This window comes from Passer domesticus, chromosome 7 (genome assembly GCF_036417665.1).
Source record: "Passer domesticus isolate bPasDom1 chromosome 7, bPasDom1.hap1, whole genome shotgun sequence".
Lineage (NCBI taxonomy): Eukaryota > Metazoa > Chordata > Aves > Passeriformes > Passeridae > Passer > Passer domesticus.
The window spans coordinates 50983916-50999890 of record NC_087480.1 but is presented as its reverse complement, the minus strand read 5'-3'; the positions used below and the strand labels follow the sequence as shown (position 1 = coordinate 50999890).

At 36.8% G+C, this 15975-nt stretch overlaps 1 protein-coding gene across 4 annotated transcripts in view; it reads right to left on the bottom strand.

Moving 5' to 3' along the window:
- ZZZ3 (zinc finger ZZ-type containing 3) overlaps positions 1-15975 on the bottom strand; it is a 56511-nt gene that overhangs the window by 7534 nt on the left and 33002 nt on the right. For 3 of the 4 annotated variants that reach the window (XM_064428549.1, XM_064428550.1, XM_064428552.1), the window contains exons 4-9: positions 7241-7379; positions 5712-5859; positions 5512-5630; positions 5160-5231; positions 4890-4991; positions 3849-3944 (exon numbers count right to left, since the gene is read on the bottom strand). In XM_064428549.1, the coding sequence (XP_064284619.1) occupies positions 3849-3944; positions 4890-4991; positions 5160-5231; positions 5512-5630; positions 5712-5859; positions 7241-7379 (676 nt within the window). The remainder of the gene's footprint in view (positions 1-3848; positions 3945-4889; positions 4992-5159; positions 5232-5511; positions 5631-5711; positions 5860-7240; positions 7380-15975) is intronic. The other variant, XM_064428553.1, reaches the window with a different exon arrangement.

The window sequence follows — 15975 nt, the reverse complement described above, 5'->3', positions numbered from 1 at the left end:
AAAGAAAGAGCCCTTACCATAAACCCCAACCATCTGAACAGGTGAGACTGACAGCAAAACAAAGTAAGGCTGTTACAATTTTGAAGACTGAGGACCAGAGAGCAAAAATAGTCAAAAACTTCCCACAGCGTGTGAGACGAAGCAAGGAAGTAATTTTGCACAGGTCCAAGAGCCACAAGGTCCATGCTTAACACTCATCAACTTCTTCCACCTGTACCTCAGAAAAAGCCCCAGTCTAGACTTATTGTCCCAGTGCAGGAGAGATAAAGCAATTCATTGCAATAAAAAGAGGATTCTAAGAGTTAGAAAGAACTGCTCCCTAAAGATTTTCCTTGCAACTGCATGAAAAAGGAACATAAAAAACATCAAGTGAAATAAATTACTCCATTAGTGCACATCTAGAAACTTTCAACTTTAATGCTGTCTGAAGGTGTAGAATGATGCCAGTTTTAAAGGAGGTTACTTAAAGGCACTCAGCCCCTATTACTTATTCCCCAGTGGGAGAATATTAGATATCAAAAAGAAGAATTTGGGGTGAATGAAACTGACTCAACCCCTTACTTAGCTGCTTTCCAGACTAGCATTTTGACATTTAATGTCAAAACTTACATTCCTCAACTTAAAAAACCCTACAGTGTGAATCAAAAACATAAACATGAAAAGTGTTTTTTCTAACAATCATAAAAGTGAGGATTGTTTCACATAGTGCCTAGCTGCTCATACAGCTAAAGCAAAAGGAATACTTGCAATAGTTAGTACTTTCTCCTTTTTTAGCAAGAGCTTTTATCCCAAAAGTTTTCTGTATCAGTTACAAACTGTAATATTATAGTACAACCCTTTATCTCTTTAGAGGGATGTAGCATTATTTTACAGTTGTGCACAGTTTAAAAAGTGAAGGCACAGATGACACCACTGATTTAGATGGAATGCATCTATGCAGACAGAAGCACCAGGAGGAACTGAGATTAGCTCTGCTCGGTCTTAATGGAAGAGATGAGTCTGTAGTAACAACTGGAAGGTGGTACCTCTGATCTGAAGAGCTACTATAGTGCAAAACCAACAATTTCTTCTAAGACTAATGTACTATATCTCTTGTGTTGGACTTTTCCAATTTCTGCCTCATGATCACCAGCTACCTGTGTTTTGGTGCTTTTATGACTTCCCTTAAGATTTCAAACCTCTGTAAAATACGTTCATGTATAGATGGCATTTCAGGCTGAGCTGACAGAGTGATTTACATGTTCTGTTAACAGAAAACAGATCTGCATTCAATACTAGATCTGGAATCAGGAAAGGAAAACTCTGCCTATGCTTATACAGCAGCACTGCCATGCATAACAGTGCTGTGACCTACAAATTGAACTCAGGATTTGAATTCGCCTCCTTTGGTGAAGAATAAACTAAAAATATTACTTAAAAGCAGACAGTTAAAGATCATTTTCCCTGTAGGAAATATATCTCTAGATTAGGCTTAAAAGCAGGTGCAGTAATGATATTATATAAGGATTAAATTGAAAATTATAAGCCATTATTGAAGAACTGAATACTAGTCCTAAGTCTCTGATCCAGTTTTATTTTCACCAGTAGTAGGTAATAGTTATACAGGAAAATGAACTGATGTATCCTGCTTAATTTCCAGTATAATTAGTTAGAAGAGACATATGTCATATGAGTAGATATACAAAGTTAACTTCAACAAAATGTTCAAAAAGTGAACAGGCTTATAACCTCTCCAGTAAGCATTTAAAAAAAGCACATTGAACAATCCCTGTGGAAAAAAATGCAAGTATTTTCTTGTGAAGCATCCCTTTTGACACAAATCTTTACATTACAGATGTCTATGTTTCTTATTTTCCCATAGGTATGTGCTTTAAGTATTAGCATCCAGTTTTCAAACTTCTATTACTGGCAATAAAGCAGATATACTGCAGTTAAAGTTACTAAATATCAAAATTAGGACAGGCGTGACACAGGCTTCCAGCAGCCCCTGCATTTCCTTTCTGCCACATCATACCTCCACTGGAGACCTGGGAGTAACTAAGCTGGCATGGTGCTGTCAGTCTGTGCTCTAAGCACACAGCTCTATCAGCAGGCTGAGAGCTCAATTTCTCCACATACACTATTCCACTTTTTCATCTGTTTTATTTCTTACACAGGATACAAATATAACACAGGGATGCTGCTTAATATAAACCAGGGCAGAACGACCTTACTCTTGTGACCTGGCAATAAGGATGTGAATCACACTGCTAAAACTGACCTAAATATTGGGTATCTTCTAGATAGAAACCTAAGAAAAATGTGCATGATGGGACTATTACTCTTGCCATGTGAGATTGTTAAGAATTTCAGAGAAAACATGTTTTGCTCTTGATTGTACTGGCTTTGTCCACGGTGTGATCACTGTTCAAATTAGTGAAAAATACAGTTAAAATGTCCCACAACGACTGATTAAGTACTCCAAATGTTTATCAAATACAGTGATCTGCTGCCTGACAACATTACACACATGCTGTAATGATGGTCTTTCCAAACAAAATTAACAGGAAAGAACAAAAGGCGTGAGCAAGGTAACTGTAAGTGGTAGAGTGACATAAAGAACTGCATTTTCAACACCTGTTGAAATCAGCCACACAGTATTATTATACTACAGAAATTAACCCCAACTGTTTAAGTAATTTGGAATTCTGACAGATAATCTCCACAGTATTTAAGGTATCACTGTTTCCAGCTGGCTTTTTGGTTCTTCTGCCAGAAAGCACTTTTCCAATAGACAAAGTGGCAGACAGTCATGTCTGCACCCTCATTGCCTCTGTTTATAGAGCACAATAGTAGCTTAAAACCCTGGTGAAAGTAAAATGGTATTACCATGATTGATGGCAAACTGGAAAGGCTCCAATACAAGCACTTACTGTTTGCAGTAACTTCAGAGAATATGAGGAGACAACTAAGGGTGTGTAACACTTTAAAACATTACACATCAACTGTGGTAGATCTTTTTATCAACCCATGGACAGCAACTTTTGTTTCTAACCTTGCAAAGAACTAAGTCTGCAGGTTTGCCTTTTTGTAGAATCAATGGAAAGTTTACTCTATTATTTATTAGAAAATATCATGGATACCTGGATGCAAACCAGTAATGTTACTTCACAAAATGCCACTGTAAGGGGTTTGGAAGAAGTTTTGTAAATACTGAGTAAACAAAAAAACCCTCTCAAACCCAATAAATAAAATGTCCATGAAACTTGAGATGGCTCTCTTTTACTGTCTATAGACCTTATTAGTACCCAAGAGCACCTTGAAGATTATTTAAATCAAAATATGTGACTGATCTGCACAGAAATTTAGTCTTTGCTGCGGTAAATTAAGATTTTTTGGAACCGTATTTTTTCTCATCCATTCCAAGATCAGAAAAGCACTGTATTTTAATGGACACTTTGGCCTTAAGCCTATGCCTGAGCTAATGCAGCATGCTCAGTTATACATAATTTTCTATGGTTTTATTAATAAGAAGAGTATGGTTCAGTACGGATTACAAGGCTCCTTATCTTTTCCCAAGAGGGTTTTCATTATCACTTCCTGATGGGTTATAGTAAACTTAAAAATGAGGAAGAAGTACCCCAAGACCATTATTCTACCCTGCCTGTTCAGCTGTAACCTAAACATTCCATCTTCCCAAGAGCTGTCACTGTGAAACCAGAATTAACATCCAATTCACTCCATAGTGCTACTGGCAAATGGATTACCTCATTTTTCAACTTCATTAATCTATTAAAAGTATTACTGATTCCAACTCGACTTCCACATAAATGCAAACAGAAAAACAGGATTCTGTAATATTGTCTCACCTTTTTGGAATATAAATATAAGTTTGGTGTTCTTCCTGGAACTGGAATACCAGCTTTAGTCAGTTTAATAAAATATTTCTGCACTCTACTGGCAACCTAGAAAAAACCAACATGCAACAACTCAATGTCAAATGAAATGTCTTCAAAGTTTTGCCAGGGTTGTTACATTGATTTAGAACAACAGGAAAAGAAACCTCTGGATTCTACTTTGCAACAACTACTCTAACTGCTACCTATCTTGCAGTGCTGCATTTGTACTATTTCCAGATGCTTTGACAGCTTTCAGAGAAAAAAAAATTACCCTTCTTTAAAAATACAAAGAAGATCCTGCAAAAATTGTGATAGAAAGAACTTTAGTAGTTTACTTCCTGCTGCAGCTAAACTCCTTCTTAGCAATGCCAAATATGTTATCCATGGTTAGCACACAGAAAGTAGGTTTCCATTTATTAAATAAGCATGTGTATTTTTTTCAGACGTGGAGAAATAGAGATATGATCAGAAATGAGGAAATCCAGTGTACTGAAGTACTTAATTATATTTTTATCTGAAATACACAAATGAAATAAAAGAAAATACTGTAAACACAAAACATCAGCATTTTTTACTTCTAGTCAAAATGGAGAAATTCTGTCATCTTAGGAGAAAAACTCCAAGTCAGATGCAGAAATACTTGATGTCTCCTCATCTGTGTCCTTCTTCTGTCTGTGACATTTACATGTCTGCCCATTCTAGAGTACTGAGGTGCAGGAAATTGGGCACTACAGTGTAACTCTGAGCACAGTTGGTGTCAGTACAGTTGCTGTATAGAATTAAATTCATGATGTCAAGATCTAATGAACAATTAGGTTTGGCTTTGCCACGGGCTTTGGGGCACATTTAACATTCTTATGTGAGATCCATTGGTACTGGTGAAATGAAGGCCCTGCTGCTACTTTCTTAAGATGAAGTGATTACTGAAAATATACTGAATTTTCTTTACTGGTATTAAGAAAAAAAAAATTGAAGATAAGGGATTACTTCTGGAAGTGTTTTACATGTTACCTGCTTTGCTGTTCTATTTCCCAGTTCATCTGCTATCTTCTGCCACCGTCGGGACTCTACCTCCTCTGGTGGATACTTCAAAAGCAATTGCTCCAGTTTTTTCTAAATCAACAGTGAAAAGGAATAAACACATTTTTCCAAGTACAGTTATGAGCTGTCAAATATCTAAATACATGATTCTGATCTCCCAAGTGCTATAAACATTATCACACCATTTGCTTTTATGCTCATGTATGTTGCCACAGCTACAAAATTAAAGTTTCCTGTTACCTGTTCCTCCACAGTCCACAGCTGGTTAAAAGTTTCAGGTTTGGTCTCATCACAAAGTCGCCCTCTTATCATCTGCTCAAATACAGGACATAAAATGGAATATATGTTTAGAAAAATTATAGCTCGGATAATTGATTTGAACTCTCTCCCTACTTAAGTTAAACCAAAGCATGAGACTTCAAAACAAAATTTGTCGAAACCAAAGCTTAGTTCCAAGATTTGAGTACAGGAATGGCATGAAGTACATGAACATTTGAAGTAACAGTTAAGACACATTCCATACTCAAAAGAGGAAAAACAAATTTAAAATTACTATTTTGTCTTTTTTATTTCTTTCCTTTTGAACAACTACCTGTGGACGACTGTTTGTGGAACCTTCTGGACCATCACTTAAAGGCAAGACAGAGTACGAAACAGACTCTCCATCCTTCTTGGGATCCAAAGGACTTTTTGGTCTTGCAGGGATACCTACTGCAGGCAACACAAAGGAAGAATTATTGAACTTCCACACTGGTCATTTCCTTCTTGTAACATATGCCCACTTTCTTTTACCTTTGTCAAAAATCAGCTTCACTCTCCTACTGTTACGTTTTCGGTTTTTGAATTCTCTCTCAAAGTTTCCAAGGCTAGTGGTGTATTGGTCCCAGGCAATCTCAGGGAGCTGAACAACTCTCTGAGGAAATGGAAGACCCATATCAACCTGAAAAAATAAGAATGAAAAGTAAAAAGCAATACTTAATGCAATCACTTTATATCCAAACCAAAACCTACAAATATTGAAATGCTCCAAAATCCAATGCTGCTTTTTATTTGACAGAAGAATGGAAAACCAGAATTTCTGAAGTGCCATGCAGCACAGTTTTTTTAAAGAGAAGGTAAGATCTTTCAAGAATTATACACAACAGTGCATATGAAATATGCAGCGGCACGGTCAATGATGGCTTATTGAGCAGAAAACTTTTAAAGTGTGCATCTCACAGCTGAAATCAGGTGTTTGACACTTCAATAACCTGTTTCTGACTGTCCTTTATTAAACAGACCCTTAGCTCAGGATGTGCACCTTTCTTAACCCAGGAACCCAAAAGATTCAGAGTTTTATCATCTGACACCTCAACCCCTCCCATCAAAGAGATCTACGCCTATTTTGCACTCATTTTGCTGTCTTCTGCCTAGAACAAAACTGTTGCAAAGCTCACCTCATTATTTAAAGGTCAACTGTAAGACTATCATTCCTTTGGTCCTTTTTGGACAAAAGTACATCAGAGTACTTGAAACTGTCATTAGTATTTCCCCATAAAATGACTATCAAATGCAACACTCTTACATCATGCATTGCTATTAACTCATCTCAAAAGAAAGACAACTACTGAAACCAAGGGGTTTACGTGTGACCCAGGTATCTACAAACCTAGGAAAAGAGAACCATAACTTCATTCTTCACTGAAATACATGTTGCTATCACACTAGAAGGTAACCTTGTTTGCCAGTGGTAGATGCTGCAGTGATACAGGATTCAAGCTGAAAACATTTTTTTCAGCACTCCTGTTACTACAGGGGTTTTAAAGCTTGAAAAGAAAATGTTTCCTTATAGAAATGGATTCTCCTCTATCAGACAATGTTCTATTCTATTATCTGTAACTCAGGTATGTTTTCTAGTGTTCACTTTGGGTTTAGAATATAGACTACAGTTCCTGCTCTTTAAACATACCCTACCAAATTAATTCAAAGCACAACATTTGATTTCTCAAATGAGAAAGATTAGAATTTTTTGATCTGATACTTCCAGTCACCTGTAGACTTCAAGTTGTCTTAAAATATCTACACTATAACTAGAAATATAACAATGACATTTCTACATACCAAAAAAAAGGAGAGGAAGCATACCTGATAAAATCATTGAAGACCTATGTCTTACAGATCCAGTAAGAAAGCAAAGAGCTATTTTTCTCAGCAGTTAAAAGATTCTAAGCTCATAATTTTTATGCAAGTATATATATCTATTCTGCAATTTCTACAGAGGCTGAATTACTAGTTATTAAAAAAAATTCCAAGGAAGACTTAGGAAAAGTCCATAGAAATACCTTCTTCTGGAGTCTTTCCACAAATCCAATAGGATCTTTCAGTGCTTCTCTCTGGTGTCTGCCTAAACTTTCAAGGTCTTGAACTGCTTGAGTACGTTGAGCCTCGAGTACAGCAATCGTCTGTAACAGTCTCTGATAACTACAGAGACAAAGGAAAACATCTCACTGCAATTGCCTTTAAAAGTGACACCCCCCAGCTAAACACTAGCCATGGTTATCTGCCAGAACCTACCAGATTTCATAGCTTATCTGAACCATTTCATACACATTTTTACTGAATTGAAGTAAAAATATATTAAATTAATTTTAAGATTACATGAATTTATATAAACCCATAAGGGAAAATATAAAAGTGGCTTCCTTTAAACCTGTAAATTCTACAGTAGCTGAAACAATATGGTATCAGGGACAAACTATTCATATTCTCAATAGCTGTAACCAACAGGCTTTGCTTACAAAGTTAAAATACCACAAACAAAATGAGCTAATTTCTCTTCAACAGCTTCCTTCTACCCCAATACAAGTGGCTGCCACAGAATTTGAACACTTCCCTCAACCATCCAAAGGCTTGACAGGAATGGTTTATATACACAGCATTTCATAGGAGCCCCACCTCAGAGCAGAATATGAGAATAATTTTTGAAATGTAACAACAAATCAAGGAATAAGTAATTTGCAAAATAAATTCAAACCAGATTCCCCTAAGAATACAGAAGCTGAATGAAAATGTCAGCGTTCTCTCAAACGTGGCCCCCCAGAGTCACAGGCAATTTGGAGTGTCTATTTAACAGACACGTTCAAGCATCACTGCTGGGACTGTCATGCCTGTACCCAGTAATGAGTGCATTCCAAACTGGTTTTCATAAAGCTAACTCACACTCTGGAAACCATATGACATTTTAACTCAGCCTTTAAAAAACTTAACTACATTTAATACCTTTTATTAGCTTTGAAGTAAGAGTTGCCCACTTCAGTTTCTGAAATCCCATTGCTACCCATGGCCCCTGTTGTTGCAAATTATTATGTATTAACTTTTTTCATGCCAATGTTTTCTGACATTTAGTATTACAACTGTAATTTAGTTCACACAAAATACACATACTAATATCAGGTAAGAGCAGTTCACTAGAACAGTATTTCAGTATATTTTCTTTCTGTTCTCTTATTGCTAAAACAAAGACAAGCCTGGCACAATTAATTCCATATGTACTACAGAAAAGATCCAGAGTTTGCTGAGGTAATTCAAGTTTTTTAACTGACTGCACTAATAATTAAGTAAGGCTTTAAGTGGATGGAAGCATACAGTCTTAACGCAAAATACAGGCTTTGTACCTTCAAATATTTAAGCTTCTACCTGGACATTAAACTTCAGCCTCTCCATGAGAACAAGTAATTTTCTTTCCACTCAAATGTAACATTTACAAACATAAAATATAGCTTGAAAGTTTGAAACTAAAATACTGAGCTTGTTTAAAAACAGGAGGACATGATTCTGTTATGAATTTATTATTATGTACATTTCAGTATATACTGAAAAAATTATATTTTTATATTTTCAGTATATACTACTGAGAAAGTACTCCAGTTTCTTCCAATCAAAATAACTCTGCATAAAGTGAGATAATTAATGTGACTATTCTTCAGCAGGTGCAAAACTAACTCCAGCAGCAGCTTACAGAAGAGGTGACACATCAGAACTGCCTGGGACAACAGCGCAGCTCAGGCTGTTCCAGGCAAGCAGGAGCCAGGGCTGTGGATGGAGGTTTTTACCAGACCCTGCCCACAGCAGGCTCTAGGGAAATCAAACAGGCAGGATGCCAGCAGATGCAGCTGTAACAACACAGAAGAGCTTAAGGATACCTGGGGAGAGGATTTACCCTGGACAACAAAAAGCCTGCTTCCATCAGCAGGTGCCCAAACTTGTGTTAAGAGAGCTGCAGTAACAGAGGCTCAGCAGCTGCACAAATTTGCATCTAAAAAAAGGGCAGGTATTTAAATTTTTTTTTCTCAAGCCATTTTACTTCATTTATTCAAATTGTATTTAAGCAATTGATTTTCTAAATGAAATTGAAAAAAAAGTAATAATTTCATTTAAAACATGTAAATACACAGAAGTAAAAAGCAATCACATGTTGGAGATTTAAATTAAGCGATAACTTAATGATGATTCAGATGTGTAAAGGGAAGAAAGAAATCATCTTAATGAGGTAACTTTAAATAATTTAGTCGGAATGGAAAGAGATGAATTTACGTTTGGGGAAAAATAACACAAATCCAAGAATATTCAGCTTCAGTTACTTCCCTCATTAAAACATTCACGAGACCTCACTGAATTGGTCTTTGTGGAATTAAATAAAAATACAAGAATGTCAGGATCATTCAAAAAACAAGTCATATGATACAGATCTGTGGCTACAGAGCAGCACTATGATTTGAGAAAACGGGTTTTTGAACTAACTGTTCGACTAAGAGGTTTCCTAGCACTTTTTCGTACCTCTACTAAGATATGCATTAACTTGGAGCTATTTACTTTAACTTCAATATTCAGTTTTTATGCATTAATATACTCTGAAGCCCGAGAATAAGACTACAGTTTTATCAAGTGAGTATCAGAAGTACTGAAATACACAAAAATAGGGATTTTGGGATCTTTCATTGCCTGGGGAAAAAAACTGAAAATACTAGTCCTGAAATACAAAGTCTGCATACTCCATATTCTGGTACTTGCTGCAGAACTGCCTTCTCCCTAAACCACTGCACATCCCTTTTAACTTCCACAGGACCTTTTAGTGAGCTGTGTGTCTGCAAATGTTCTTTTAAGTTTTGAACATCTACTATTTCCACAGGTTTGTACAGGCTCTCTCACCCTGTATGACTGTAATAAAGCCAAGTATTTCTCTGAAAAAGCAACAAGCTACATAAAAACACAAATACACTGAGCCCTTCCTTGAAGCCTCTGTCAATTCTGGTCTCTTAGCCTCAAATGCTCCTGCTGCATTATGCAAGAGATCATGTGAATGAGTAATTTCCAGGAGTATTTTTAAAAGTGGCTAATTCCACTCTCTATCTTTCCAGATTCTCTGTAAGTAAGCACAATTCCGATCCAAACTACTTCCTGCAGGTGTGATAAACTTCTCCAAAATAGAAAAAGTCTTCACTAAAAGAAAAAGTAGGTCATTAATCACCTGCAAAACCAGCTCCACTCTTCAATGAGGCACTCAAAGAGCAACCACCTCTACATCACCCAGCTACAGTTGCATCATTTTCTCTGAAAGATCTGTCAGGAATTACCAAGGAAAATTATCTCACATCCTTTGCCAAAACCAAACACTCTCGAGTAAACTCACAGACAGGTCCATTCCACTGACTGAAGTTACACTTTCTTCAGTGCTAAATACTAACTTGTTAGCACACACAAAACCCAAAGCAGTTTTCTTTGCAGGAAAACATTCACTCCATAGAATGCAATTCTGTTTCCACAATCCCAGTATTGAAACACTCTTCCAAATTCTTACATCATGTTAATTACCAGGAAGTTTCTGGATGAACACTTGAATCATTCCCCACAGCACAAAACAGTTTCAGAATCTCTGTTGAAAAACCTTGATTAACATAGGGTTTGAGGGACCAATATTTCAAAAAGGAAAGCTGCTTCTTACAGACTGACAGTGATCAGCAGAAATTCCTGCTGATTTGGTTTTTCTTTTGCAGTGACAAGTATTCCACTCTTCTGGATTGCTCCATGAAGTAATTATCACAGAGCAGAGCCAGACTTCTGGAAGTCACGCCATAAGCAATTAATTCTTGCACAATTAATTTCCATGAATCTTGTTCTAAGGGATTAGGGACACAGCAGCCTCCTCTCTTCCCTGTGACAAAACCTGAGAACAGCAGAGCTATTGCCTTAGTGAGACCTATGTCCCTTCTGATCCCGTTAGCTCAGATCTACTTTCAAAATGCCTCTCCCTCCAGTCCTTCCCTTCTAACAGCATTTATATTTCCCATCACAGTACTCAGAGTCACATCACAGATTGCAGTTTCTCTGTGTCAGGACCTAACAGCAGCCTTTAGAAAACTATACTAATATGGAATCAATCTGCCTTAACAATTGCATGTTTCTTAAGCTCTTTTTTTCTACACTAAATAACTTGGCACTGACCTATAAAAGGTGCCACATTATTCAGAATTTTTAAAGAAATAATTTCATTTTTAGAGTCTGTCAGTCACAGAGTCTCTCCATGGTTTCTGCAGGTTTCCTCTCCCTTGAAGAGAACATCTTTAGCCGAATGAGTGATGTGAGCAACTGATAGTACAAAACAAAGATTTTAACTTTTAGGTAGCTAAACCAAATTAGTGGGAGAAATGAAGTGGCTGTTGAGAACACTCACACCAATCAAAAAAAAAAAAAATCAACTCAAAATCAATATCCAAAGTTAGCTGAAATTACTTTGGCAGCTACACTTGCTTTACATCACTCAGTACCTTGCAAAGATATGCACTTTGATGCCTAATCAAAAAGAAGTGATTTATCTTCTTGACTTCTAAAACGCTGTGCAGCTGATGGTCATCAATTTCCATGCCCAAAACTAAGTGCATTTCTTCAGTTATATAGGTCACAGCATGTTAAAATGTACAGTACCATCAATTCTGGGGGGCTCTGACACTAAAAATGAGTACTGTAATTTAGAAGTACTCATTAGTTCTTGTGCAGGTAGGAACTGTTTTACAACACGTCTCATAATAAAACACAGCTAAAAAAATATATCTATAAAAACCTTGTTATTTTGTATTTCCAAGAGCTCTGACACAAAACTGGTTATTAGTCACCAGGAGGATTTGAGCAAGTCTTTGTTTCATTGCCATCTGCTGGCACTCCAGCAAAGTACAGATTACAACCTGCTCTCCCATACCCAGGTCATTTATTACTCTGGACTTTGGTCTACTAACGGCAATTTTTAAAAAATTATTAGCATCCATCATTAGAAGCTAACATGAGAAAGTACTGGATATTAAAAATGTAAAGACTGTAAATTATGTAGGAAAGGAAAACATTAATTGCACTTAGAATTTTCAAGTCATCCAAGGAGCTGTAGTTAAAGAAATTGGCTCCCTGGAGAAACCTGTGATTCAGATCAAACACAATCCTGCCATTTAAAAAAAGTGTGTTTTGTTTGGGCTTAGTGTATTTGAGTTCAGAAATAACAGAAAATGCACCCAGCTCCTAAGCTTGGCCTGAAATCTTTGCCAGTGTCACAACACAGTAATTACAATACAGTAATTTGCAAGAGTTTCTTGCAAATTATTCTGACGTGTAACTAAGACTTTTAAAAATCTCTAACTGCATTCTGGAAGAGTCTAGGATTCAATGGTGGATGTGTAGAGCACAACAGCAATGAGAAAACACAAGAGACTGATGCAGAATGGCCCTTCTTTGATCCTCCTTCAGAAACAGAAATGAGTCAAAGGGTATAATCAATAAGAGCATACAGATAACAACCCCTGTCAGGGCTTGCAAAAGCACCTATGCCTGGAGGAAGCAGCATATGGTGGATTTTTAGCTACCTAATGCTTAGACACTATGACCAAGGTAATCTACTTACAGGCTTTTCTGCAACTCCTTACTAAACTGCTTTCTACTCTGCCTTAACCTCTTTACACATACTGTCATTTACTGGACTTTCACTATGCATATTTAATATACATGCTTCAGACATCTTAAAGTATTTCAAAGGTAAGTAAATAATTAAACTGCATCTCTATGTTATACATGAAACAACTAAAGTACATATTATATGGCTTCTTCAAGTCTACTGAGCCAAGAATGGAACACAAAGCACTACTTCTGTATGTCAGCCTCACACCTATTTAAAACAAAACAGAATTAACCCAAAAAGTACATTTTTAAAGGACATTTTAAAAAACCAAACAAATCCTAAGGCAAAAAAGTAAATCATACTGCAGTTATTTACTGGGATGCAAAAGAACCATTTTCAGCTCAAATTTTACCTTGCTTTTAACACCTTCAGATTTTGTGTTTCAACCACTTGAATAGTATTTTATTGGTTATCAACTTGTGATGTCCCATTCTTTGTTAAATTTTTAACTCTTCCCCAGAAACAGAACAACCACTTATTTATTTCCAGAGGCTTCATTCGCATCAAGAGCTGTCCAACACACACAGCACATAATATTAGCTGCACAAAGGCACCCTTATCAAATACCCACATTTCCAGCAACTTTTCAGAATTTTTAGTAGCAAGTAGGTCACTGTGCCTCTAAAAAAACCACAGAACTTGTTTCAGTCTTGACAGCACCATCAGTCCTCTCCCAGTTGACACAGTTGAATACAGCTTTTTTATATTGACAGCACTCTAAACCATCTGCCTGCAGGACAGTGACATTCAGCAGGGAAGAAGATACAGGTCCCTGCCATTCCTCTATTTTCCAGGCTTGAACTGACATGAGATAGTGACAGAAATTGTTTCCTTCACAAATGCACAAAGACAGACTGACAGCACACCCCAAACTTTTTCTCATTCCCTCTCATAATCTCTAATGAGAATCGTCTCAATTCCTTTACTGAGGGAAATTATCAGATTCCTCCAGCATGCCCACTTGGATATTCTTCTCTAGAAAGAAGCTGAGGAAAGCAAACAATCAGAAGCAGCTTTATTCCAGACACAGTAAGAGCACCCCATGTTCCCTTGAAACTGACCCAACTGCACAGAAATCCTCTGGTAAAACAAGCAGAGAAATCTGACAACACCGATCATTGAACTCCTTCCACTCACTCTAAATTAGTTTCTGCAGGTTTTCACCCGAAGAAGACACACACATGCACTCAATTATTCCAGTGTATATTCTTGCTATAGGAACAAATTAACATATTCCCCTCAAGTACCTGTTACAGTGATATCTGAATATTAGAACCAAATTACAAGAATATAATCTACAATCATGAGTGGCTGAATTTCTAACAGCAATACAAAGTATTATTCATCAATCTTTTTTGACTAAACAAGTGGAAGGAAAGTTAGAAATAAGGAAGAAAATTAGTAAAATATGTAGTTTTATTAGTACTCACTGTAATAAACCATGGACAAACACAGCTGGTCCTCGGCTTAGGAAACTTTCAAAGATTGCTATACAAAACAGCAGCAATATTTTTACTTTGAGCTGTCCAAAGCAAAATAAAAATATGCAATAACAAAAAATGAAAAATCAGCTGGCTATTCCTACCAAAAACAAAGTTTTAAGGAAACCAAAAAGTAGGACCTTTCTAGCTCTCAAATGCATGAATTGTTGTACCAAAGGAACAAGCTAGTACAATATGTAGTACTTGTACAATTTCTTTTTAAAAGATACTGCTGGTCAATTTTGCAGTTCATACTAGAGATGCTGTTAAAACTTGAAAGGCCAGAACAAAAGTTAAAATTAGTCATGAAGCGATTTCAAGCCAGGTTAGTTAAAACTGGCAAATAAAGACAATCCATTCTTAAAGCATATGGCAGTCACTTTGTTCCTGTCTTCTTGGTGGCATCATTATGCTATTAAGTAGTTAATAATGGTAACATTAATTTATTCCTTGTTTCACCACACAACTTTACACTGACATAACTGGTATAACCACAATTTTCTGCTTTTAAGTGTCCTTGTGTCAGCAGCCAAAACCACAGCCTGAGCCTCACTCTCCACAAAGCTGTGCTGGGTCAATACATTACTGCCCCATCTTTTCTTGGCTTTCTTGCTCTTTTTTTTAAAATCGGGACTGTGATTCCTATGGCATTTCATATTTGTTTCCAAGTGGTATTTCCTACACCTCAAAACCATTTTTATTATGTATTGATCCTTAACTTTCCAGTTTAGATGAATTTACTAATGAGCATCCTTAGAAATGGTAAGCTCTTCCAAATGAACAAGCAAAACCAATTTTCTTGTATTAGCAATACAAGTTTCTTGCTGCTTGTGGTTGGAAATTTTTTTACATTTGTGTATTTTTCCCTCCATGATTTTTGGTCCGTGTTGACCAAAGAAATTGAGAAGACAAACTGAATTCTTGTGCATTCTCCAAAAACTGGCAGCTTGGAAAGGAGATGAGACAATAACTACTGTCAGTACAAGAGACAGGCAAGCAGAATTCAACTGTTACTTGTCACAGTCCTCCATCAATCCATCACCCCACAGATCCAGAGGTACCACGCCAAGGCAGCCAAAAAGGAAACATCTCTGCTCTGGACAGTTCACACTCTCTTCCAGGTGTGGACTGCTGCAATAGAGGACTCTTGTAAGTGCCTACATAGAGGTAGGCAGAAAAAGGAGGCAAATAAGTAAGGAATTCAAGGGGTAAAGGACACAAATCCAAAAGAAATCAGGCTTTACTTTCCACAGGATGAACTATTTAAGGGGAGACTGCACTGTGTTTGCCAGTGCTGTTCACTGGGATGATGCTGTGGCTGCCAACAAGATGCCTCTGTTCAGGGAAGAAAAACGAATGTGACAAATGTACCTGACATTTAATGGCTCCCAGAGCGTGCCCATTCCTAGGGAGCAAAAAGCTGATGCAGCACATGCCCAAGGCATCACCTCTTGCAAAGTAAGAGCTCAAGTCTTTACTGAACAGTTTATGTAATCAAAAAATATGATTCTGTGATTACAATATTCTTAATCAAGCCTTAATCTTTAGTCCTGCAAAAATTTTGTGTCACATAGCTTTTCCTTCGACAATATGTATAGAC